Below are 24,195 nucleotides of genomic sequence, written 5' to 3' on the forward strand. Positions count from 1 at the left end.
ACCTCTATGGTAAAATCCACAAACTTTTCTGCATCTGGTCCTCTCCTCTCCTACTCCTTTTTGCCTCCATGGAAATGCTGTTCCTGCTTCCAGGGCTGGGCCTGCCACTGTGCTCTGCATCCAAAGCCCTCCCACCAGGAGGGCCAAATCTGTCCTTATTTGCGCAAGACTTCCTGGTTTTCAAATTGAAAGTCCTATATTCTGGTAAACCCCTCAGCCCCAGCTGGCCTAATCAGAATGGTTGACCACTGTATCTCCCAACTTCTCGGGGGCTTCACTTAATTCATAATCCCACCTCTCTTTACTCTTCAGCTGCTCACTCTGTATCAGCTTTCTCATCATCATTTAAATCTCTACCTTTAAAAATCCTCCTTTGACCCCGCAATTCCTTCTAGCCTCTGCCTCCTTCCTCTGCTCCCCTTGACAGCCAGATGCCTTAAAAGAATAGTTACTGGGCAGCCCGGGTGGCTCAGTGGTTTACGCTGCCTTCAGCCCAGGGCCTGATCCTGAAGACCTGGGATTGAGTCCCACATCGGGCTCCTGCATAGAGCCTGCTTCTCCCCCTGCCTGTGTCTCTGCCTCTCTCTCTTTATCTCTCTGTGTCTCTCATGAATAAATAAATGAAATCTTAAAAAAAAAAAAAAAAAGAATAGTTACTACCTTCTCACCTCCCACTCCACTCTGGCTACTGCCACTTGTCTGAAACTGCTCCTGCCAAAGCCACCTATAACCTCCTTGTTGATAAACAGAGTGGACACTTTCCAGTCTTGACTTCCATGCTAGGCCAGACCTTGAATTATGTCTTGGACTTGGTTAAAGGACCTTCTAAAATTGATCTGTATCTGAAGCAGCAAATGCCACACCTAAGTGCAAAGAATGTGCAGTGAGAAGAGTGCAGGTGAGATGCTGTGCCTCCCCTCAGCCTCCTCTGAGTACTTAGGGTCGGTGATCTTGCCAGCTGCAGATCATGAGATATCCACACACCTCACAGGAGTAGAGAGCCTGTCACCTTTCACAACATATTGGTCATATCATCCCAGAATCATCTGCTACCATACAAAGTAAAAATTCTTCACCTAACCCTCACATCTGGGTTCTAGGCCTCAAAATTCCAGTTAGGCCAATGCCAGGCCAATCTCCCTTTATCGGCATCTGTAGTGTAGAGCTCAGGGGTTTTCCATTTGTGTCCACGAAGGTGGGCCTGGGCAGGCCCTACCAAGGCTTCTTAGCATCACAGGCTCCGTTGACTCTCTTACCTGCAAAATTCTTTTTCTTTGGCTTCTGAGATCCAAGGAACAGCAACTATTGCTCCAACCTGCATGCCACTTTCCCCGACTCCCTTTTTTGTTCTCATTATAGCCCATATATCACATCATTTTCAGTACTTGCTTAACTATTTTCTCCCATAGTTTGCAAGCTCCATGAAGGTAGGAGGTGGTGTTTATCACTCACCACTCTATCTTCTGGGCCTACCAATAAATACTTCTTGGATGAAGGAACACAAGAACACCTATTACCATTTCATTGGATGTCTGCAATGTGTTACACTTACATTATTTGTAATCTTTGTAACAAGCAAAGTACTTAGCTTGTTCCCTGCCTCACCTCATCTTCTCCAGCCAAATATCCAACCCAGGATTGAACCAAGGCAAGACCTGACTGACAAGGACATAAGAGGAACCTGTACACTTGGTCACTCCTGGGGGCCCCAAGCCCTCAACCATACCACTAACCTCTGTTAAAATGCATATCCCTGTGAGAGGGGAGGGGATTCTTAAGCTGGAAGCCATTCTTTCACAGTTGTATTTCTCTTGGTTAGTGCTTATGGCAAGAATACCCTGGTTTTCCTTTTTTTTTTCTTTTAAGATTTTATTTATTTATTCATGAGAGACACACAGAGAGAGGCAGAGACATAGGCAGAGGGAGAAGACTCACAGGGAGCCTGATGCAGGGCTGGATCCCAGGACCTGGGATCAGGACCTAAGCCAAAGGCAGACACTCAACCACTGAGCCACCCAGGTACCCCAATACCCTGGTTTTCTTGTAGTTTTACAGTAACGGCACTTTTGCATTATTTTCTCATTTTATTCTCCCCAAAACAATGGCATCCCATCAAATAGCAGGCAAGGGAGGTCCAGATAGGTGAATGAAGAGTGGGTCAAATCAACCAGGTATTAAATAGTGTCTCTATTATCTTTCTTTTAAAGATTTTATTTATCTATTCATGATAGAGAGAGAGAGAAAGAGAGAGAGAGAGAGAGAGAGGCAAAGACACAGGCAGAGGGAGAAGCAGGCTCCATGCAGGGAGCCCGTCGTGGACTGGATCCCGGGACTCCAGGATCACGCCCTGGGCCCAAGGCAGGCGCTAAACCGCTGAGCCACCCAGGGATTCCCGTGTCTCTATTATCTTGATGTCAGGTCCACCAAGGGAATTTTGCTTCCTGCCTCTCACAAGCCTCAGACCTGCTAATCGTCCCAGTAGTGGGGACAGATCAGGTTAATGAAACTGGTGAGTAATTGGCTCCTGGCAGCCACCACCTGTTTTATCCTGATCCGATTCATACAAAGCTATCCCCTTACAAATGCTGGGGATTTGGAGGGTTTTCACATCCATGCTGTGTTAGGTGAGTGGGAAGGGGAGGATATTTACCCCACTTTATAGATGAGGAAACTGACAGAGAGCAGCAGTGACTAATTGGTGATTGAGCCACTAGTGACTGGAATTGGGCTTCCTGATTTCAGTGTAGGGCTCTCTCTTTGACATCCACAACCTCCAGCGTTGAGGATCAGCATGAGGTTTGAAGCAGCAGACGGTCAAGAAGGATGGAGACACTGCTACCCGGCAGCGCCCAACAATCAGTCCATGACACTCCTGACACCGTCAAAAGGGTAGACTTGCCATTTTCTGTCTCCGCCGGCTTTGCCACATAAAGGCTGTTCTCAAAGTTCATGCTTGGGAAGGTCGCGGAGCGAGAAGAGCCCCTGGAGGGACAGAGGCTAATAAGCCCCTCTTGGATCAGTAGATGCCGTCTTACCCCACAGAAAAGGACTTGGAAACATGTTGGGCATCTGGTTGCTGCAGCTGGCGATGAGCCCAGTCCCAGGGACGAGGGAGTAGATCGCGCTTTCCCGGTACCCCAGCCCCACACAGGTTTCCGCGGGTCTGCTGCGGCCAGCCGCGGACGCGAGCTCAGCAAACAGCGAGCGGGGAGGGAAGCAAGTGCGCAAGCGCACAGTTGACAGCGCCCGCCACCTCCGAGCTCTACTTTGTTACTTAGGAAACAGCCAATCAGCGACCGGGACGGTGACCAATGGGAAGCGCGGATGAGCCGACCCGGCTAATTTGAACGCGCCGCGCGGAGCGAAGCTTGGCGCGGGTGGGGCGGAGGGCGAGGGGCGCGCTCTCGGGGGTCTGGGGCTCGGGACTGTGGCGGAGGGGCCCGGCTGCGAGCGGCGACGGCAGCGGCGGGGAGCCGGCGCAGGGTAAGTTCTGGCTCGCGGCGGAGTCGGCCCCGCAGCCCCAGCGCGCAGGTGGGGCCCGCCGCCCCGGGCGGAAGCGGCTTTTGTGCCAGACCCAGAGGTGCAGCGTGGAGACGGAGCAGGTCCTGGGTGGGTCCCTGGGAACAGGACCGGGGGCGGGGGGGTGGGGGCGGTGCGGGGGGTCGGGTCTTCCTTCCATAGCTGCATGCAGATCGCGATCCCTCTGCTAGTTTGTACAGGACCCGGACTGGGTCCACGCAGCCGCAGGGGGCCCGGGCCTCTGCATGTCCGCTGGGTGAAAGGTCCTCCTGCTCCCCAGAACTGGAGACCTGAGACCCCTGCACATCTGTGTGTAGTGGCTAAAGACCCTCTCCGCACGTCCATACGGAAGAACTGATTGCAGAGCGGCGCCAGCGCAGTGAATTAGCTACTGGGGCACTCAGTAAACCTGATTGAATAAAGGAAGCAATGAAAAGATTATCTGTATGACAGAAAACCATGCCTTCTGCTACTGCGCCTAGGATGCCTCTCCTCTTAGCTTTGGCACTTTTGACCCTTTAAGTTAGAACAGAACAACAATATATGCGTAGGAAATTTTTTTTTAATTTTTTAAAAGATTTATTTATTTATTCATTCATTCATGACAGACACAGAGAGAGAGAGAGAGAGAGAGGCAGAGACACAGGCAGAGGGAGAAGCAGACTCCACGCAGGGAGCCCGACGCGCGGGACTCGATTTCGGGTCCCCAGGATCACACCCTGCGCTGAAGGCGGCGCTAAACCGCTGGGCCACCGGGGCTGCCCAAGAAATTTTTTAAAGGAGTTCGCAGAAATTAATGAAATAGAATTTTACTGCGTATTGGGATTAATTTAACCAAAAGCTGTATCTGGGAAAAGACTAGTAAAAAAAAAAAAAAAAAAAAAAGCCAAACCTGTGGCAATATTGAGATATAAGGAAAAGAAACATAGAAGAATGATCTTAGGAATGAAAATAGGGGCATAACTTCAGTTACTTGGAGATTAAAGAGAAAGAGAGACTTCAGTGGAACACCCTTTTTCACAATGCTTTTGGACAATTTTCTAGTAAAAAAAAAAACTTTGCAAAATGGACTCAAGAAGTTATGGAAATTATGAACACATCTAGGACCATTGAGGAATTGAATTCATTTAAACTCTCCCCATCAAACAAAACAAAACTAAAAAGCATCATGAAGTGCAACCAGCAATTTATGAGCAATTAAAAGAAATTATTCTAATTTTGGGATGCCTGGGTGACTCTGTGGTTAAGCATCTGCCTTTGGCCCAGGGTGTGATCCTGGGGTCCTGGGATGGAGTCTTGCATCGGGCTCTCTGCATGCAGCCTACTTCTCCCTCTCTCTGCCTCTCTCTGTGTCTCTCTGAATAAATAAATACATTTTTTTTAAAAAGAACTTATTCTAATCTTATATAAACTCTCCCTAAAAAAGAGAGAACCTTTCCAGTCTATTTCGTGATACCAATAATCAAAGAAAGTTACCAGCCATCTTCCTTTAAAAATGTAGTTGTAAAAATCTCAAATAAAATACTAACAATCAGAAACCAGCAATATATTCATACATTATACATATACATATATATGTATAATGTATATATATCATATCATGACCAAGTGGGATTTATCCCAGGAATATGAAGATGGTTTAACAATAATGTTAACTGTAAATACAATTTACACATTTACAGATTAAAGGAGAAAACATATCCCATTAGGAGCAGAAATATAATTCGATAAAAAGTCAGTACCCATCCATGAATTTTTAAAATTTTGGTAAACTAGGGGCACCTGGGTGGCTCAGTCAGTTGACTGGCTCTTAATTTCTGCTCAGGTCATGATCTCAGGGTGGTGAGATCAAGCCCCATCTCGGGCTCTGTGTGGAGTCTCCTTGAGATTTTCTCTGCCTGCCCCTCCTCCTGTGAGCGCTCTCTCTCTCTCTCTCTTTCTCTTTTTCTCTCTTTCTCTCTCTCAAAATAAATAAATCGTTATGGCGTGCCTGGGTGGCTCAGTTGGTTAAGCATCTGCCTTCAGCTCAGGTCACGATCCCAGGGTTTTGGGATTGAGCCCCGTGTCGATCTCTCTGCTCAGTAAGGAGCCCGTTTCTCCCTCTCCCTCTGCCACTTCTTCCCCTGCTTGTGCTCTTTCTCTCAAATCAATAAAATCTTTTTTAAAAATTTTAGGGCAGCCCTGGTGGCGCAGCGGTTTAGTGCTCCCTGCAGCCTGGGGTGTGATCCTGGAGACCTGGGATCCAGTCCCATGTCAGGCTCCCTCCATGGAGCCTGCTTCTCCCTCTGCCTGTGTCTCTGCCTCTCTCTCTCTCTCTGTATCTCTCATGAATAAATACATAAAATCTTAAAAAAATTTTTTTTAGTAAACTAGAAATAGAAGTAAATTTCCTTAAACCAACAAAAAGTAAAGTAATAGGAGCACCTTTTATACAATTAGAAAAAAAATAAGACTGTTCACTATTGTTACTGACATTCAAGATCCCTGGGTGGCGCAGCGGTTTAGCGCCTGCCTTTGGCCCAGGGCGCGATCCTGGAGACCCGGGATCGAATCCCACGTCGGGCTCCCGGTGCATGGAGCCTGCTTCTCCCTCTGCCTGTGTCTCTGACTCTCTCTCTCTCTCTCTGTGTGACTATCATAAATAAAAATAAAAAAAAAAAAAAAAAGATCGGTACCGGAGGTCCTAGCCAGAACTGTGAGACAAGAGAAAGAAATACAAATAAAATTAGAAAGAAAGAAACAAAAGAATCATCAGTTATAGCTTTATGAAGGTCTATTTAAAAAGCAAAAGGAAAAGAAAATAAAAAGCAAAAGGATACAGCTCCTTCCTCTAAACCACACCCTTAGAAAGAAGCAGTGGTCTTTGGAAGTTGCCCTCTGGATACTAAAGTACGGGGAGGTAGGAATTGCAAAAGCCCAGCTAGAGGGCAGGATAGTCTAGGATGAAGAGTGATGCCTCTGGTGACAGAATAAGTTCTGGCTTTGCTACTTACTATCTGTGTGACAAGTTTCTGCCTGAGCCTCAGTTTCCCTTGTAGAGTAGGATTGTAACAATTGTATCAAATAACTAGAGAATTAGATTGTTGTAGAAGTTAAATGACACCATTTGTAAAGCAGTTAGAGTGCCTGATGCACAGTTATGTGCTCACTAAATGTTAGCTATGATAGTAATAACTTTTAAACATTTGGATTCAGACCCTGCTCTTCTCTGGCTCTTATTCATTCATAGGACAAATACCATACAGCACGTACTACATGTTGGATCTGGTGCCTAGGTATCTGGGGTACACAGACTACATCAGAAGAGGGTCCTGCCCTCTCGAAGTCTGAGAACAAGAAACACACATGTGTGAGAGATGTAAGGGAGTGACAAAGAGGGCTATAGCGACCCCTATGAAAATAGAACGTCGATTGGCTAGGCACCTTCTCCACCTTCCCAGCTCCCAATGTCTGCAGGCAGATCCCCTCAAGTCCTCAGAAATTCTCCAGGAACTTCTAAGGAGTTGGGGCTTGTTCAGCTTGTCCCTAAGAAAGTGAGCCGAAAAGCCTACCCCCAAAACAACCGAATCTTGGCTTCCCAGCCCCAGCTCGGCGGCGAACTAGCCTCTGGGTTTTAATGAGCTGCCCTGGGTTAGAAACAGGACGTGACTGTGGCTGGCTCAGAACCCTGAAGATCTTATTAAAGAATCATCTCCCTTGTACTTTGGGCTGAAATGCTCTTTCCAACCGAGGATCAAAGCAAACTTGACAAACGTTCTCTCATTAATCTCCCCATCCCCCTGGGGTGGGAGCAGATCGGTAGCTGTTCTCTCTGGCTCTCAAAAGGGGGAAGCCAATGCGACATTGACGTGGTGTGGCTGCTGGAAAGAGCTCTCCCCAACCCCAGTCAGATGCAGAACAGACACCAGGACCCAGGCCTCCCACCTGCAGCCTTGCCAAGTGTCACCCTATCCCCCACCCTGTGCCCCCAGCACAGTCTCAGGAAGAAGGAAAACATCTCATTAGGCAAACAGTCTGCCTCACTGGCCCTCAGGAGGCGGAGAGGAGAGGACTGGAAAGGTTATGTGCACTCGTTGCCAGTGCCCTTTTTAATTTCCTGCTTAGAATGTTAGGCTGCTCTATGGCTCCTCCTCAGCTCAAACCCTCCCCATGGGGAGCTGGGACTGCCATTAAGGCAGCCAGCGTAGACCTAGATGGTGGGGCCAGTAACCCTCTGCCCTTGCTTCCCTGGGTGCAAGAGTGGGACTCCCTGGGGGCAAGAATGCAATGATGGGAAACAGGAACTCTCTCTGGGTGTTGAAAATTAGGTACAGTCCATATATCTGAAATTGTTTGCAGAATACATAATGCTAGTTACATACAAGGGATTATACTTATACAAACGTGGGAATATTACAACAATGTGATCATGAGAGCATCATATATATTTTTTTTTTTTGCTTGCTCATATATAATATCATTATAAGGTAGTATAGCAGGCTCTGCAGCCCGACCGCCTGCGTTGGAACTGAGCTCCATCACTTACTAGCCTTGGGACCTTTGGCAAGTTGCTTAAGCCTCTCTGTCTCAATTTTCTCATTGAAAAATGAGTCTAATAATAGAATCTGTCCTGTGGGATTACCATGGAGCTGAAAAGGAGATGGTACACATAAGGTGCTTAAAACAGCCCTGCCATAGTGAGCACTTAGCCGTTATGTTTATTATGGCAGTCTGATGGCTGGGACAGGAAAAGAACTAAGTAGTGTAACAAGATGATTATTGGTTGATATCTTTCCCTCATTCTGTGTGGGGAAGGAATTAAGAAGCATGCAGGTGGGGGACAAGACTTTCAAATCAGCTCAGTTCTGCTTCATTCCCAAAGGAAAAGATGAGTTATTTACCAGAGTATTAGGGAGAAATCTCACTTTTCTTTGCTGAATGACCTGCGTCTAATCAGTGGGATCAATCTTTCCTGGGAAAACGTTCATCTATTCATGTCCCCCGGAAACAGCCCCAGTTGCTTAGCCTTGTTAATATATCCCTAGAGTTGGGCTGAACTTTTCCAGGATAGGCATGACTCCTGCATTTCAGAAATTCCAACTCTACCCTTGGTAGGCTGGCTTGAAGGAGAAACAAAAAGAATAGGGAGAGAGGTGTGAGCAGAATACAAGATGGAATAGATAAATAAGATTTGGAATCATTACCAGGTCAACATTAGGAAATCTGTCTACATTACTCCCTGTATTAACAGACTATAAAGGATGGGGTGCCTGGCTGGCTCAGTTGGTGAAGCATGGGACTCTTGATCTCAGGGTTGAGAGTTTGAGCCCCACATTGGGCATAGAACATACAAAAAATCCCCTAAAACTCCAAAAAACAGATTAAAGGAGAAGCACTGTTATCATCTCGGCCCATGCCAAAAAAGCATTTGATAAAATTTAATGCCCATTCCTAATGGGCAGTGGAGGGTAGGAAACTAAATATAGGAGAGCTAAAATAGAAAGTAACTGTCATTATTTGCAAACTATATCATCATTTAATTGAAAAACCTAAAAGAATCAATGACAATCTATTAGAGAGATCAGTAATGTGGCCAGATACAAGATCTGCATCCAAAAAGCAGTTGCTTTCCTATATCCTGGCAATAAATAAATAAATAAATAAATAAATAAATGCGATTTCATTTATATTTTAAATATTTTATTTTTTAAAGATTTAGAAAGAGAAAGATTGCAGGAGTAGGGGGATGGGCAGAAGGAGAGGGAGAGGAGAATCCCAAGCAGCCTCCCTGCTGAGTGATGAGCCTGATGCAAGGCTCAATCTCATAACCTTGAGATCATGACCTGAGCCGAAATCAAGAGTCAGACACTCAACCAACTGAGCCACCCAGGCGCCCCATTAAAGATTTTACTTTCAAGTAATCTGTACACCCAGCACAGGGCTCAAACCCACAACCCTAAGATCAAGAGTTGTTCTACCAACTGAGCCAGCCAGATGCCCCTGAAAATGTAATTTTAAAAAGTGCCTATTCGGGAATCCCTGGGTGGCTCAGCGGTTTAGTGCCTGCCTTTGGCCCAGGGCGCGATCCTGGAGTCCCGGGATCGAGTCCCACTCACGTCAGGCTCCCAGCATGGAGCCTGCTTCTCCCTCCTCCTGTGTCTCTGCCTCTCTCTCTCTCTTTTCTCTCTCTGTCTATCATAAATAAATAAATAAATAAATATTTAAAATAAATAAATAAATAAATAAATAAATAGTGCCTATTCACAATATAATAAGGACTATACAATAACCAGTAATAAACTTACCAAGAAATGGACAAAACTTATGTGAGAAAAGCTCATGAGGGATCCCTGGGTGGCACAGCAGTTTGGCGCCTGCCTTTGGCCCAGGGTGCGGTCCTGGAGACACGGGATTGAATCCCACGTTGGGCTCCCTGCATGGAGCCTGCTTCTCCCTCTGCCTGTGTCTCTGACTCTCTCTCTCTGTGTGACTATCATGAATAAATAAATAAAATCTTTAAAAAAAAGAAAAAAAAAAGCTCATGAAATTTTACTGAGGATTATAAAGTGAATAATGAAAAGAGATATGATGTTCCTAGATAGGAAGATGTGATATAAAAAAAAAAAAAGGAAGATGTGATATTGTAAAGATGTCAGTTGTCTTCATATTAATTTATAAATTTGAAATAATCCCAATTAAAATCTTAAGAAGGTTTTTTTCAAAGAATTCTGCAAGCTGATTCCAAAATCACATGCAAGACAAGACGCCCAAGAACAGTCAAGAAAAAGAACAAGGTGATGTGTAAGAGAATCACAGCAAGTTACTGCAAAAAGAACATATTAGTAGAAAAAAATGGAGAGCCCAGACATAAATTCATGTTCATATGAGAATTTAGTTCTGTTAAATGTGCCATTTCAAACTGGTAGAGAAAGAGTGCACTTTAATAAATGATATAATCACTAATCATCTGGGGAAAAAAAAGATATTTAGAAACCTCATTCATAAAAAAAAAAAAAAAAGAATTCCATCTGGTTAAAGACCTAAATGGAAGGAAGAAAAAGTATCAGACAAATATAAGAGAATTAAATATGACATAAAAGCCATAAAGGAGAAGGTTGACACATTTAGCCATTTAAAAATGGAAAACTGGGATCCCTGGGTGGCACAGCGGTTTGGTGCCTGCCTTTGGCCCAGGGTGCGATCCTGGAGACCCGGGATCGAATCCCACGTCGGGCTTCCGGTGCATGGAGCCTGCTTCTCCCTCTGCCTATGTCTCTGCCTCTCTCTCTTTCTCTCTCTGTGACTATCATAAATAAAAAAATTTAAAAAAAAAATGGAAAACTTCAGTATGGCCAGGGTAGGATTTTTTCCCAAGAATGCTTGGTTGGCTCAATACCAAGAATAATATCAAATTTACCACATCAACAAAATAAAGGAGAAAGAAAATCTACATAAACTTATCAGCAAGGGCACCTGGGTTGCTCAGTGGTTGAGTATCTGCTTTTGGCTCAGGTCATGATCCAGGGGTCCTGGGATGGAGTCCTGCATCTGACTCCCTGCAGGGAGTCTGCTTTTCCCTCTGCCTATGTCTCTGATTCGAATGAATGAATGAATGAATGAATGAATAAATAATCTTTAAAAAGTATATCAGGAGATGCTGAAAGATCATTAAATATAATTCTAGACATTCCCAATAACAGGTCTAAGTTAATAAAAGTGGAAGGAATTCCTATTATAATTAACTATTTGTCCAAAACAAATTTCTAAATAGTGAAGCGCTAATGCCAGTTCCTTTAAGATCAAGAGCAAGACAAGGATGCTTGTTATCATCATTATTGTTCAACACTGTTTTGGAAGTTCTAGGGAATGCAATACATAAGAAATAGAATAGTTGGTATAACCGTGGAAAAGAAAAGGTAAATATTTATATTTATATTTTCTGGTATATATTTGTGTACTCAGAAGAACCAACAAGCTTTAATAAAAAAACAATTGGAGGGATCCCTGGGTGGCGCAGCGGTTTGGCGCCTGCCTTTGGCCCAGGGCGCGATCCTGGAGACCCGGGATCGAATCCCACATCGGGCTCCCGGTGCATGGAGCCTGCTTCTCCCTCTGCCTGTGTCTCTGCCTCTCTCTCTTTCTCTCTCTGTGACTATCATAAATAAATAAAAATTAAAAAAAAAAAAAAACAATTGGAATTAATCAGAGTTTAAGGGTGGTGGGTAGAAGACAAATGTGTAATTATCAGTTGTATTTCTCCATACTAACAATCAGTATGGACATGGGGGAAGATGCTCCACCCATAAGAGCAATTAAAGTACTTGAGAATTATATTAAGGCAATTACAGAACCTATTTGAAGAGATGAAAAACTATAAAAGCTTAGAGACATAAGAAATATCTGAATAAACAAAAGGCAATAGCCATATTCTAGCATGAAAAGTGTTTTTTTTTTTTAAGATTTATTTATTTTAGGGGAGGAGGGGCAGAAGGAGAGGGAGAGAGAATCCCAAGCAGGCTCCCCTCCAAGTGCAGAGTCCGATGTGGGGCTTGATCCCACAATCCTGAAATCATGACCTGAGCTGAAATCAAGAGTTAGCTACCTAACCCACTGAGGCACCCAGGTGCCCTGCATGGAAAATTTTAATATAAAATAAATATGTAAACAATCCTGTTCTGCTTGTAATAGAGTAGGAGGGTGTGGAGTTCTGGGTTGCGAATGGAATTGATAACATTTTCGCAAAGTCAAGTAGAACAACAAATGCCTGAAAATTGGGAAAATTATGAGCAGAAAAGACTAACTGTGGTGGTTGGGGGGAGAGGCGGTTTTTACCTTGCTAAATAAGCATAATGTAAAGGACTGGAACCAGAATAGTGTGGCATTGGCACAGGGAATGGACAGATTAGTGGAGGTCACCTGGGTGGCTCAGTGGGTTGAGCAGCTACCTTTAGCTCAGGTCTTGATCCCAGGGTATTGGGATCGAGCCCCAAGTCGGGCTGGGCTCCCTGCTCAATGAGAAGTCTGCTTCTCCCTCCCTCTCCATCTGCCCCTGCTAGTGTGCTCACTCACTCTCTCTCTCTCTCTCTCCCTCCCCCATCCCTCCCTCTCCCCCTCTGTCACAGAAATGGATAAAATCTTAAAAAAAAAAAAAAAAGATTAGTGGAACATAATAGCCCAGTCATGGGCCTCCAGAAAAACTCAAATCATTTGGATATGACAAGGGGGGGCATCTTGGTTTTTTTTGTTTTTTTTTTTTTAAGATTTTATTTATTTATTCATGAAAGACACACCGAGAGAGAGAGGCAGAGACACAGGCAGAGGAAGAAGCAGGCTCCATGCAGGGAGCCCAACGTGGGACTCGATCCTGGGACCCCAGGATCACACCCCGGGCTGAAGGCGGCCCTAAACCACTGAGCCACCCGGGCTGCTCAGGGGGGGGCATTTTGAATGAGAAAGATATTTATTAGTAATTGGTACTATCACCAATATTCTCATTCTCTTGAGGTGTCAAGGGAGATCAGCTGTTGGAGAGAGAGTGGGAGAAGGCCCTCAAATGCTAGTGAGGCTGAAGGGGTACCTTGTCAGGCCTGAGGTCAGATTGGTCCTTTCCATTGTATCTGTCCAGGTGTCGCCATGGTGATGGCGGTGGAGGACAGCAAGGTGCGGGTCGTGGTGCGGGTCCGGCCCCCTACGCCACGGGAGCTGGAGAGTCAGAGGCGGCCTGTGGTTCAGGTGGTAGATGAGCGAGTGCTGGTGTTTGACCCTGAGGAGCCCGATGGGGGCTTCCTTGGCCTGAAGTGGAGCGGCACCCATGATGGCCCCAAGAAGAAGGCCAAAGACCTGACATTTGTCTTTGACCGGGTCTTTGGCGAGGCAGCCACCCAACAGGACGTGTTCCAGCACACCACCCACAGCATTCTGGACCGCTTCCTTCAGGGCTACAACTGCTCAGGTGAGAGCTGGAGCACTGAAGAGGAAAAGCCTTGGTTGGTAGCAGCCTTGCCTCCCTGCCTCCTTCTGATGGCTTCATGCATCATGTGACACGTGCCCTCCTTCCCCTCAGCTGGGTACTCACTGAGGAGGGTTCTGGCCCTTTGATTTCCTGTGAGTTCCCCTTTCATTCTCCTGTGTATGAAGCACTCTCCTGGGCTCTAGCAGCAGATCAGACACATGTTCCTGCCCTCTTGATGCTTGCATTCTAGAGGGGGGAGAAGACGCTAATCACAAATCACCCCCTCAATGTGTGATTGTAAGCTGAGGTAAGTGACATGAGGGAAAGAACCGCAGGCCTTCAGCAGAGGAAGCTGCCTGGCTTGGAGAACGCTCCCTTGAGGAAGGCAGAAGCTCCAACTCAGCAGAGATCCCTTTGCCCTGGAATCCACAGGGGAGCCAGGCCATAGGCCCCAGGAACTCCAAAGCTGCAGCGTGAACACGGCAGGGTGTGAGTAGGGAGGAGTGGTGGAACTGTGCACAGGAAGGCAAAGGAACAGGCCTGGGGACGAGGGGAGGGCCGGGCTGGGGGGAAATGCACAGGGGGACCCGTAGGGAAGGAGGATCTGGCCCTGCCACCACTCTCTCCCCACTCTGTCCTCTACAGTGTTTGCCTATGGGGCCACCGGGGCTGGGAAGACACACACCATGCTGGGGAGGGAGGGGGACCCCGGCATCATGTACCTGACGACCATGGAACTGTACAAGCGGCTTGAGGCCCACCAGGAGGAGAAGCGATTCGAGGTGCTCATCAGCTACCAAGAGGTAGGGCTGTTCCCTCCCAGGCCTAGGTGGCTTCACCCCTCATTCTTGGAAGCCCTGAAGCTGGGGGAAGGGGAGTGAGAGTGGGGAGAGGGTGGTAGGAAGCAGGCCAACTGGGGCCCACTGGAAGTCCGGAGGGCAAGGATGAGGCTCTGAGAGAGACTGCATTGGAACTAAACCCGCTTGTCCTTCCCTTGCCACTTACCATTGTCCTGCAGGGTGCTACTCCTGGCATGGTGTCCTGTCATGCTTCCCCTGCCCTACACCTCAGCCCTCCCCTGGCCTCTGGGGAGAGATTTCCTGAAGGGCCCTCCCTCTCAGGACTTTCCCTTGCCTCCTTTCTCCTCAGGTGTACAATGAGCAGATCCACGACCTCCTGGAGCCCAAGGGGCCCCTTGCTATCCGTGAGGACCCCGACAAGGGTGTGATGGTGCAAGGACTTTCCTTCCACCAGGTGTGGAATTGGGCTCAGGTGGCAGGAGCAGCCCCATTGGTTCTCCTGGGTTCTCTTACTAGGCAGTTTGGGGATGCCCTGGATCCTGGGGTGGTGGCGGTAGCAAGGGGGTGATGTCGGTTCTGAAGAGCAGCTCTTCCTGTTGGGGGAAAAGCCCTGGTTGGGGAAGACCACAACACCCTTCCTGGTCATCTCCTCTGTAGCCAACCTCAGCTGAGCAGCTGCTGGAGATGCTGACCCGAGGGAACTGCAACCGCACGCAGCACCCGACGGATGCCAACGCTACTTCCTCCCGCTCCCATGCCATCTTCCAGGTGAGAGGGGTGGCAGATCGGAACCTGAAGCTAGGGCTTCTGATGCCCAGCAGCACCACCTCACCCCTGCCATCTGCCCCTAGATCTTCGTGAAGCAGCAGGACCGGGTTCCAGGTCTGACTCAGGCCCTTCGAGTGGCCAAGATGAGCCTGATTGACCTGGCTGGTTCGGAGCGGGCATCCAGCACCCATGCAAAGGGGGAGCGGCTTCGGGAGGGTGCCAACATCAACCGTTCCCTGCTGGCCCTCATCAATGTCCTCAATGCCTTGGCCGACGCGAAGGTAAAACCTCACAGACACAGGGTCCTCCACTGGACAGCGACTGAGAGCCTGAAGCCCGGGGTCCTTCCCTCCAGCCCTGAGGCAAAGGCTGCCGGGTCCCAGCCCAGCTACCTTGCCCCATGCCTTGTTGTCTCCCCAGGGCCGCAAGTCTCATGTGCCCTACCGGGACAGCAAGCTGACCCGTCTGCTCAAGGACTCCATTGGGGGCAACTGCCACACGGTGATGATCGCTACTGTCAGCCCCTCCAGTCTGGCCTACGAGGACACTTACAACACCCTCAAGTATGCCGACCGCGCCAAGGAGATCAAGCTCGCGGTATGTGCCAGCCAGAAATGGCCAACCTGGTTGGGGGGGGCGGGCAGGAGGAGGAAGGCCAGGACCCACACAGCTTCCTCCAGTACCTGGAGCAAGTATTTCCCTAAGGCAGGGAAGAAGTTCCCTCGCCTCCATCTTCAGGGAAATTCTTTGTGATAGAAGCGGCATAGTCTCCATCCTTGGGAAGACTCCAGGTCAGGGAGAGGCAGTATAGTTTCCAAACTTAAAAAAGAGAGTAATGTATCACAACACTGGGATGACTGAGGCAGAATCGTCTCAAGAGGGAAACAGGAGGGCAGCCCTGGTGGCTTAGTGGTTTGGCATCACCTTCGGCCAGGGGCGTGATCCTGGAGACCTGGGTTCAGGCTCCCTGCATGGAGCCTGCTTCTCCCTCTGCCTGTGTGTGTGTGTGTGTGTGTGTGTGTGTGTGTGTGTGTATCTGTCTGTCTGTCTATCTCTAATAAAGAAATAAAATCTTAAAAAAAAAAAAGAAAAGAGGGAAACAGGAGGGGGTGGCCCAGTGCTGGCTGGTGAGCACTGTGCCTGCTTCCTCTGGGGAGCCCTGGTGCTCCTGGAGATGCTGCTCGGAAGCCCCTGGCCTGGTGAGAGTGTATTGGACAGGGAGTTAGGGGTCTTGGGTTCAAAAGCATCCTTCTGCCTCTTGCTGTGGCCTCAGGCAAGCCACTGCCCTTCCTTGATCTGTTTCTCCAGTTGGGAGGGGGGTGAGTCTAGGGCACAGGAGTGAAGCATCTCACACAGTGCCTGCCAATTGGAAGTGGTTGCCAAAAGCTGCCTTGAATGAACACACATCTCTCTCTCCTGTGACCCCATCTCAGCTTAAGAGCAACGTGATCAGTCTGGACTGTCACATCAGCCAGTATGCTACCATCTGCCAGCAACTGCAGGCTGAGGTGAGGAGCCCACCTAGGGAGCTTGACCGGGAGGCAAGGTGCCCAGCACGAGGGCTGGAGAGTCAGAGAGGAGCAGTGGGGCGCAGCCAGGGCTCTGTGCCCACACTTCACCTCCTGTGCTTGTTGGGGGGCTCTGAGGGGCTGCATTGCTTTGATTACAGGTGGCCACCCTGAGGGAGAAGCTCCAAGTATACGAGGCGAGAGCCCAGGCCCCACCACAGGACCTCCCGAAATCCCCCAAATCGGGCTCTTCCCAGCAACTGTAAGTCCTGCTGCCATGCTTGCCCTCTTCAGCTCAGCAGGGAAAGTCTCCCTTCTCCAACCTCTGTGCTGCCACCTAGGATGGGAGTTCCCAGCCAGTGCCCAGCACACTGGTTGTCACTCTCAGTGACACTCTAGGTGACAAGACACCAATTGTCACTTCTAGTGCTCTCTCTCATTTGACACAGTGTATTCTAGACAGTCCTAAGAGCAACTCTAAGTAACATAAAAATTTAAAAAAATTCTCCATGTTGGATGAGTAAATGACACGCCCAGTCCATATAAGCAGCATATCCTATTTAAAAGAAGGTGAAGTTAAGGAGGGAGGCCTCATTGTTTCTTAGACCAGAAAATCACTGGCTCCTCCCACCCTCTGCTATTGCCTACTTGTTACCCAAGCTGGGCCCTATACCACCTGATGCACAGAGACCCCGCCCCTCCCTGCTTTCCCACCTCTCACACTCCCTCTTTTCCCCCTGCCCCCCTAGCCTTCCCAGCCCACCCTGTACCCCAGAGCTCCACCCAGGGTCTGCAGTCCTTCAAGAGGAGAGCCTGGGGCTAGAGACCCAGGTGGGGAGGGTTATGGAAGAGAACCCTCCAGACCAGGAGCCACTCCAAAACGACAAGGACAAAGGCCTGGTGGAAGAGGTAGGACTTGGAGGTGGTGGAGTGGTGGAAGAAGTGTTCCCCCGCCCAGCCCATAGAGTCTCTTCAGTTCCACGTTCCCTACCTGGATGACTTGCATCTTAGTCCTTAGGGGGCTTTCAGATCCTGTGCAAGATAGGAAGTCCTCTGTGTCTGGAGTGGGGAGCAAGCCTTGTTACCAGAAGGGGAGAGGGAGGAGGAGGGGCCTGGGAAAGAGAAAGTCCCAACTAGGACCCCAACGGTCCAAGAGCCATCATTCCCACTCTTGGAGGAGGGAAGGATTTTAAGATCTGCATATGCAGGGGAGGGTGGCCATCCAGGGCCTTCTACCTGTGACTCCCTTCCTCCTTAGGTTCTAATCCAGGGACCAGAGCAGACCCTCAGGCACCCACTGCCAACGTCCCCTGGCCTGACCCTGCAGCCCAAGCCAGATGTGGGCTGCCTCTCACCACAGAACTTGGACAGGGACAGTTCTAAGCAGTAGGTATCTTTCTTGTCTTCTCTGGGGTTCAAGGTGGGAGGTGATGGGTTTCAGCCTCCTGGGGTGGCAGCCGGTGTTAAGTACACCGCAAAAGCTCTGGTTCTGCTCCAGTTAAGAGTCGAGTCTTTTTTCCTCAACATTGTCCCTTACCTGCTTTCAATGAAAACAGAGATTATCACCTACTCCATCTACTTACCGTCATCTCTATTCTTCCACATAACTGGCAAGCAAAACACCAAATTCCATCCAGAATTTGGCTCCAGTCTGGGGGCTGAGCTGCCCATCCTCTGCAGGGAGGAACCAAGCAGCCAGAAGAAGTTGGGTGGCAGGCTGAGGAAGGGACAACCTTCCCGAGCCAGGTGTTTATCCTGTGTCTTCATCAACAGATTATGGCCATTTCTTCTCAGAAGTAAATACAGACCACCACCCAAAGCCAAAGAGAAATGGATTCTGGATCCTTCTTTCTGTGCTTAATAGAGAGGTGCTGCTAGTACGTTTTTCCTTTGGCCCCTAGAACATAAATCCCCTGCCACTTAGCTTTGCTGCTGCCAACCCCACTCCTGCCTCCCCAGCACGCTTCACGCTAGGCAGTATATTTAAAGCTTCCGGACAGAAGGGCCTGTTTAATTTTATTTCTTGTTGGGGAGTGTCTGTTCCCGACTCAGCAAAAATGCTGCAGCCTGAATAATCAGCGGCTCATTATCTGTCTCCTGCTGCTGACTCCCCGGGGTCCTGGAGTGGCAGGGATGCACTGGCGGGGTATCCCCTTGGCCACAGGGCTCCCACTGATGAGTCAGGGTCTCTGCACCCTGGTTCCCCCTCACTGTGAGGAGAAAGGGCACCAGGGTTCTAATTTCTCCTTTGCCTCTGGTTTTGAGGTCCCTGACAAGATGCTTCAGTCTTGGCTATGATTTGGGGATCATAGTTCTCATTTTCCCTACTTCTTAGAGCTAATAATAGGTACTAATAAAATGTGACAGAAGACCCTACGTATCAGGGGCTGCAGAACATGCTAGATCATCTCCATACTCGGAAACATCCTAACAACCAGATAATGGAAAATCATTTCTCTTTGGCTGTAGCCTTTAGAATCCTAGACCACTGGGGCACTGAGTGGATCTTAGATTTTCCAGTTCAATGGTTTTTCAGAATTTTTTTTTTTTAGCTACAACGTCCTTTCTTCAAATGGAATCTTATGCTGAAGTTTAATATGTAGGATAGATAAAGCCGAGCAACTCCATTTTAAATGTCCTCTGATGGGTTTCTTGAAACCTAATTTGGAAACACCGGGTATAGACCAGCTCCCCCTTCACCAGATTGGGTACCGAGGCATTTGCCCAGAGCCACAAGGCCAGGGGGACAGGGAGAGACCTGGGTCACCTGACATCTAGGCCAGTGCATTTCTCCCTAGACACCCACTTTTCTCAGTGGTCTAATCTTCTTATAATGTGTGGCTCAGGCAGATGTAGAATGAGTTTCTGCTATGTCCTTTTTAATTTATATCCTGCCTTCTTTCAGAAAGGCCTGGAGGCTGCTTTATAAAATGAGTTTGGATTCCCTGAGCACACACTGAAGGCAGAAGAGGGGGCTCAGAGATGTCCAGGCAGGTAGTGCTACCTGAGGATAAATTATTGGCCATGAATAATCCCCACCGAGATAATTGTGTTCATTCTTTTATCATAGGTGTGCCTCACAGGAAGGAAATTTGCTTTATTAGAATCTAAATTTACAACATCAATAATCGCATTACCCTCATAATTCCCTTTAAATAGCCTCTCTGTGCATGTAAAGTGTGCATTGATTCACATGTGCGCTTTCAGGATCCCAACCACTAAGTAGCGAGTGCAAACTGCATGTGTTTTTGAGGGGGCTTCTCAGAACCAAGACCAACTTGGCCGATCTCATCCCATCTCCTCTTTCCTAACAAGGTAGATGTTTTCATATTACAGAAAGTAGTTAACCTGACAGTGCTTCGTATGTGGCAGGTACTCTTTATATACTTTATATGTAAAATAATTCATTTCCTTTTCCCATAACCCTGAGATGTGGGTGCATTTGTCATCCCCATTGTAAGGATGTGGAGACTGAGGTTAAGTAGTGCTTCCAAGATCACACAGTGGGAAGTGTCAGAGCATGGATTTGAGCCGGCAGGCTGGCCTGAGCCTAGCTCTTCACTGCTGCTACCTTATGTTGCTCCTTGGGTCAATGAACTTACTCAAGATCGCAGTGCCAGTGAGTGGCAGAGCTGAGAGGAAACTCAGGCCTTCTGGTCCCAGGCCATTTAGCATCCTTACCCTATTTTCCAGGTCACCGTCTTTGTTGGGGGACATATTTAGGGATAAACACCCACCACTGCCTTCCTTGCAGCTGTCTCTGCCAGCCTCGGTCTCCAGCAAGAGTGTGGCTGAGCAGGAGTCACAGCTAGGGGGTTGGTGTGAGGCCGGCCAGCCAGTGTGGGGCAAAGCAGGAGGGAGGCCTGGGACCTGCCCCCATGTGCTCCTCACCGCACCTGAGCAGTAGGGCCGGATGTGAGTAGGGCTGGGATCCCCTTCGTTCTCTTCCAGGTTGGCCCTGAAGATGCTGTGCCTGGCACAGCGGCAGTACTCCCTGCTCCAGGCGGCCAACCTGCTCACCCCCGACATGATCACAGAGTTCGAGACCCTGCAGCAGTTGGTACAAGAGGAAAAAGCTAAGCCTGGAGCAAAGGCCTCAGGCACACCTGGCCCAGCCAAGGGGGTACCTCTGGAGCCCTGCTCAGAGTCAGGTGAGTCTCACCCCTGCTCTGTCCCTCTCAGTGCCCTCTCAGAGGGCCAGCTGGTGCTGAGGGGTGGCTGGGGCCTCGGGTGCCAGGTCATGCTGTGGTACACAGGAGTTGCAGCAGACCTGTGGAGTTAGGGGTTCCTGCATGTCTCTGTTGTCTCCACAAAGTCTACAAATTTGCCTGCCTTCTGGACAGTCCCTGATCTCCCCTCAGCACCCACCTTCTCTGTGCCCAGATTCTCCAGGCTATTCTGGCCCTGTGACCCGGACCATGGCAAGGCAACTAGGTGGCCTCATGCACACTCTGGGGGTCCTCCCAGGGTCTGACTGCACCCCAGCCCGGCGGCCCACAGAGAGGAGGAGGAGGAGGAAACCAAGCCCCTCAGAACCAGATGGCCCCCCAGCCCCGAAGCTGGGGACCAAGCGTCAGCGCCAGTCCTTCCTGCCCTGCCTGAGGAGGGGCTCCCTGCCTGAGGCTCAGCCTTCACTTGGGCCCAGCACCCCCAAAGGGGGAAAGGCCTCCTCCTCCTGCCACTCCCCTCGCATCTGCCCAGCCACCGTCATCAAAAGCCGTGTGCCTCTGGGCCCCTCTGCTGTGCAGAACTGTTCCACCCCCCTGGCCCTGCCTGCTCGGGACCTCAACACCACATTTGATCTCTCGGAGGAGGCCCCCTCAAAGCTGGGTTTCTGTGAATGTGCTGGCTGGGAGAATGCCCCCCAGGAGCTGAATATGCTGGATCCGCCCCTCATCCCCAGGTGAGTCTCCCTCCAGGTGGGGCTCAGGGGTCAGTGAGGGACAGAGGTGCTGCCAAGAATAGTGGAAGCTGGCTCGATTTTGGGAGCCAGATGTTTGCTCTGTCTCTCCCTTTTGGCCTGACCAGTGTTGCTCCCCAGTCCCAGGAGGGCTGCTCCTCTCAGGGGCCCTGGCTTGTGTGTCCATACTTCAAAGCCACCAGCTCTGTGCTGATCTCTGGCATGCTGACAAGTGGCTAACGGGACCCCCTCTGCTCTGGGAGGGTCAGCAGGGAACAGGAATAAGGAGGGGCCTAGTCTTTCTATTCTTCTGCATCACTTGACCCTCTGGCCCAGTCTTAGTTCCATGTCCTGCCGAGAAATCCATATTTCTGTCATTTCCACCCTGGATTTTACCCTCCAGCCCGGCATCTGGAACTGGGAGGGGGATCCTCAGAAAACATGATTCAGCAGTTTTCAGTGGGAAGATGAAGCTCTCACCTCTCCTTCTACCCACATGCCAGGGTAGGGGAACAGTGACCAGCTCAGGACAGTCCAAGGCCAAGAACAAACAGCAGATTGACCTTGTGCTTGTGAGGCTGGGGGTAGCCGGCTGCCCACCGCACCCCCTGCCCCTCCTACAGCCTGAACTACCTCTCAGTAACAAGCTCACAGCCAGGCAGGTGGAAGGGTCAAATTGTTTGAACTCCAGTTCCCTGAACGTGCCAGACCTGACATCTGGATATTCTCCCAGAACAGGCCTGTCACTCAGCTGTCAGCCTCAGCCGAGTGAGGCAGGGAGAGGAATCCGACTCTAAGTAGGAAGAAACCTCAGAGGTCATCTTGTCCAACCTCCCCACCCGCCAAGCTGGGGGCTGGAGAGAGGAGGCCCCCTTCTCTGGTTCCCTCCTGATCTGCCTCCCTTCACCTTCCTCCCTCCTACAGTGGACCTGTGCCCCCGTTCACCATGAAAGGCCCCAAAGCAACCTCTTCCTTCCCTGGAACCTCAGCCTGCAAGAAGAGGAGAGTTACGAGGTGAGGAGGGGGAGTGTATAGGGGGAGAGACAGAACTTCCACCAGGACAGTGGACACCGAGCCACCTGCGGGCCCTGGCTGTGTCTCTGAAGCCCTCAGAGCCAGAAGCAGGGGTCTTGTGAACAGGGCCAAGATTGGGTTCTCCAACTGATTGAGGTTCCCTCGGCCCTTGCCAGTACAGGATTCTATCAGAGGGGAACGTATCTCCTTTAGTGAAAGGCTACAGGCTCCCTCTCTGTGACAGAGACATTCAGTGTTGACTGGCTAAACTGGGGAACAGATACCCCTCACCTCTACTTCCCTCCCACTGCCTCTCCTGCCCTCAGATCTGGCCCCAGAAGCTCTTGGGGCTGGGCCTCCCCCTGCTCTTAGTGTCCAGCTGTGCCCCCCACCCCTACGCTATGTCCCAAAGGCATGGCCATGACCTTCCAGCCTTCCTTCCCACCCTCCCCTCAGCTCCTCAGCCTCCCAATCACTGAGAGTGGCCCGGGGCCGCAGCAGCCGCATCGCCCGCCTCCCCAGCAGCAACTTGAAGAGGCCAGCCTGGCCCCTTGCAATCCCAGGTAATTGGTCCTGGGGACTAGACAGTCTGGGCCTTGGTGGCAGATGAAGACGAAGTAGGAGGGGACAGGGCAGGCCAAGCCTCAGGCGAAAGGAGGGCCTAGGGTATTTCCCAGTATTGCAGGGACCCTGTTGAGAGAGGTGGGAGAGAGCTGGGAAGGGGTGGGGAAGCAGAGCAGTGGGACAGAACCTCACTGTCTTCCTCCCTGCCTGCCCCAGCCAACTGGCCTGCAGAGACCCCCTCCAGTCCCCGCTGCCCTGGCAACCAGAGGAGCCAGCAGGAACCGATGGGGATTGGGGGAGCCTTGTCATCTGGGAGCTGTATCGGCAAGGCATCTTGACCCACCAGTCCCTCATGGTCCCTGGAACTGCCTGCGCCAGGAGCCCTGACCTGCCTTCCTTGGCTCGGAGCAATTAATGCCAACACCCTTTTCCTTTCTTAACACTTGTAGCTAGCCACTCATTCTGCTACCTGCCCTCTTTATCAATTTCTCTTTATACTTAGCTTCTTAGCATGTATATATTCATCTTGAGTGTTAGCATGTTGCTATTTTAAAGGTGCAGCCATCATACCCCCCTAGTTCATAACACTCTCCATGCAAGCAGGTGGCTCTGGGGGGGACTTTGCTCCCCACCTCCCATCTCAGGGCTCTATGCAGTCATGGCTGCTGTGCAATGGAAAAGGGATGAGGATGGCATGGGATGGCAATGGGGACCTGCTGGGGGCTCCCAGCTCAACTCTCCCTGGTTTGTGAGGCAGGATGGGGGGCCTTCAGTCTCCTCCCTGCAGCCTGGAGCAGGAAGCCCAGCCCCAGGCCACCATCCTGGTGATGATGCAGATGATAGTAGTGTCTTGATTTCCAAATGAAGACAGTTCTATGGCTTTTGCCTTATTGTAAACAGGATGCACACTCAGTGTAAAAAGAAGTGTAAAGAAGAAAGGGTAATTCAGCTTTAATGCTACCACCTGGATAGAAGAGCTGTTAATACTCGGGTTTATATCCTCTGATCCTTTATGTCTGCATATATACATATATATGTACATGTAGATATAGATATATTTTTTTATTATAATGATTAATAAAACATCTCCATCCTTGGTGTGTGTGTCTTTCTGGACACCTACACAGCATAACAACACTTCCCCACTCTTGCAGACCTCGAAAACTTCGGAGAATAGAATATGCCCCCCAC

At 49.6% G+C, this 24,195-nt stretch overlaps 1 protein-coding gene across 2 annotated transcripts; it reads left to right on the forward strand.

Moving 5' to 3' along the window:
- Positions 1 to 3,339: 3,339 nt before the first annotated feature.
- KIF18B (kinesin family member 18B) lies at positions 3,340 to 24,100 on the forward strand. 2 transcript variants are annotated; one of them, XM_025440300.3, is made up of 16 exons: positions 3,340 to 3,483; positions 13,124 to 13,450; positions 14,096 to 14,253; positions 14,600 to 14,704; positions 14,908 to 15,018; positions 15,102 to 15,299; positions 15,439 to 15,615; positions 16,452 to 16,526; positions 16,688 to 16,788; positions 17,276 to 17,435; positions 17,785 to 17,912; positions 20,478 to 20,677; positions 20,910 to 21,429; positions 22,351 to 22,440; positions 22,897 to 23,003; positions 23,221 to 24,100. In XM_025440300.3, exons 2-16 carry the CDS (start codon positions 13,132 to 13,134, stop codon positions 23,340 to 23,342), a joined length of 2,571 nt encoding a protein of 856 aa, XP_025296085.3. In that variant the 5' UTR covers positions 3,340 to 3,483; positions 13,124 to 13,131; the 3' UTR covers positions 23,343 to 24,100. The 2 variants fall into 2 exon arrangements, with proteins under 2 accessions (XP_025296085.3, XP_048969950.1); XM_049113993.1 differs by lacking the exons at positions 3,340 to 3,483; positions 13,124 to 13,450 and adding an exon at positions 13,458 to 13,757.
- Positions 24,101 to 24,195: the final 95 nt, after the last annotated feature.

The sequence above is a fragment of the Canis lupus genome, chromosome 9 (assembly GCF_003254725.2).
Source record: "Canis lupus dingo isolate Sandy chromosome 9, ASM325472v2, whole genome shotgun sequence".
NCBI classification, from domain to species: domain Eukaryota; kingdom Metazoa; phylum Chordata; class Mammalia; order Carnivora; family Canidae; genus Canis; species Canis lupus.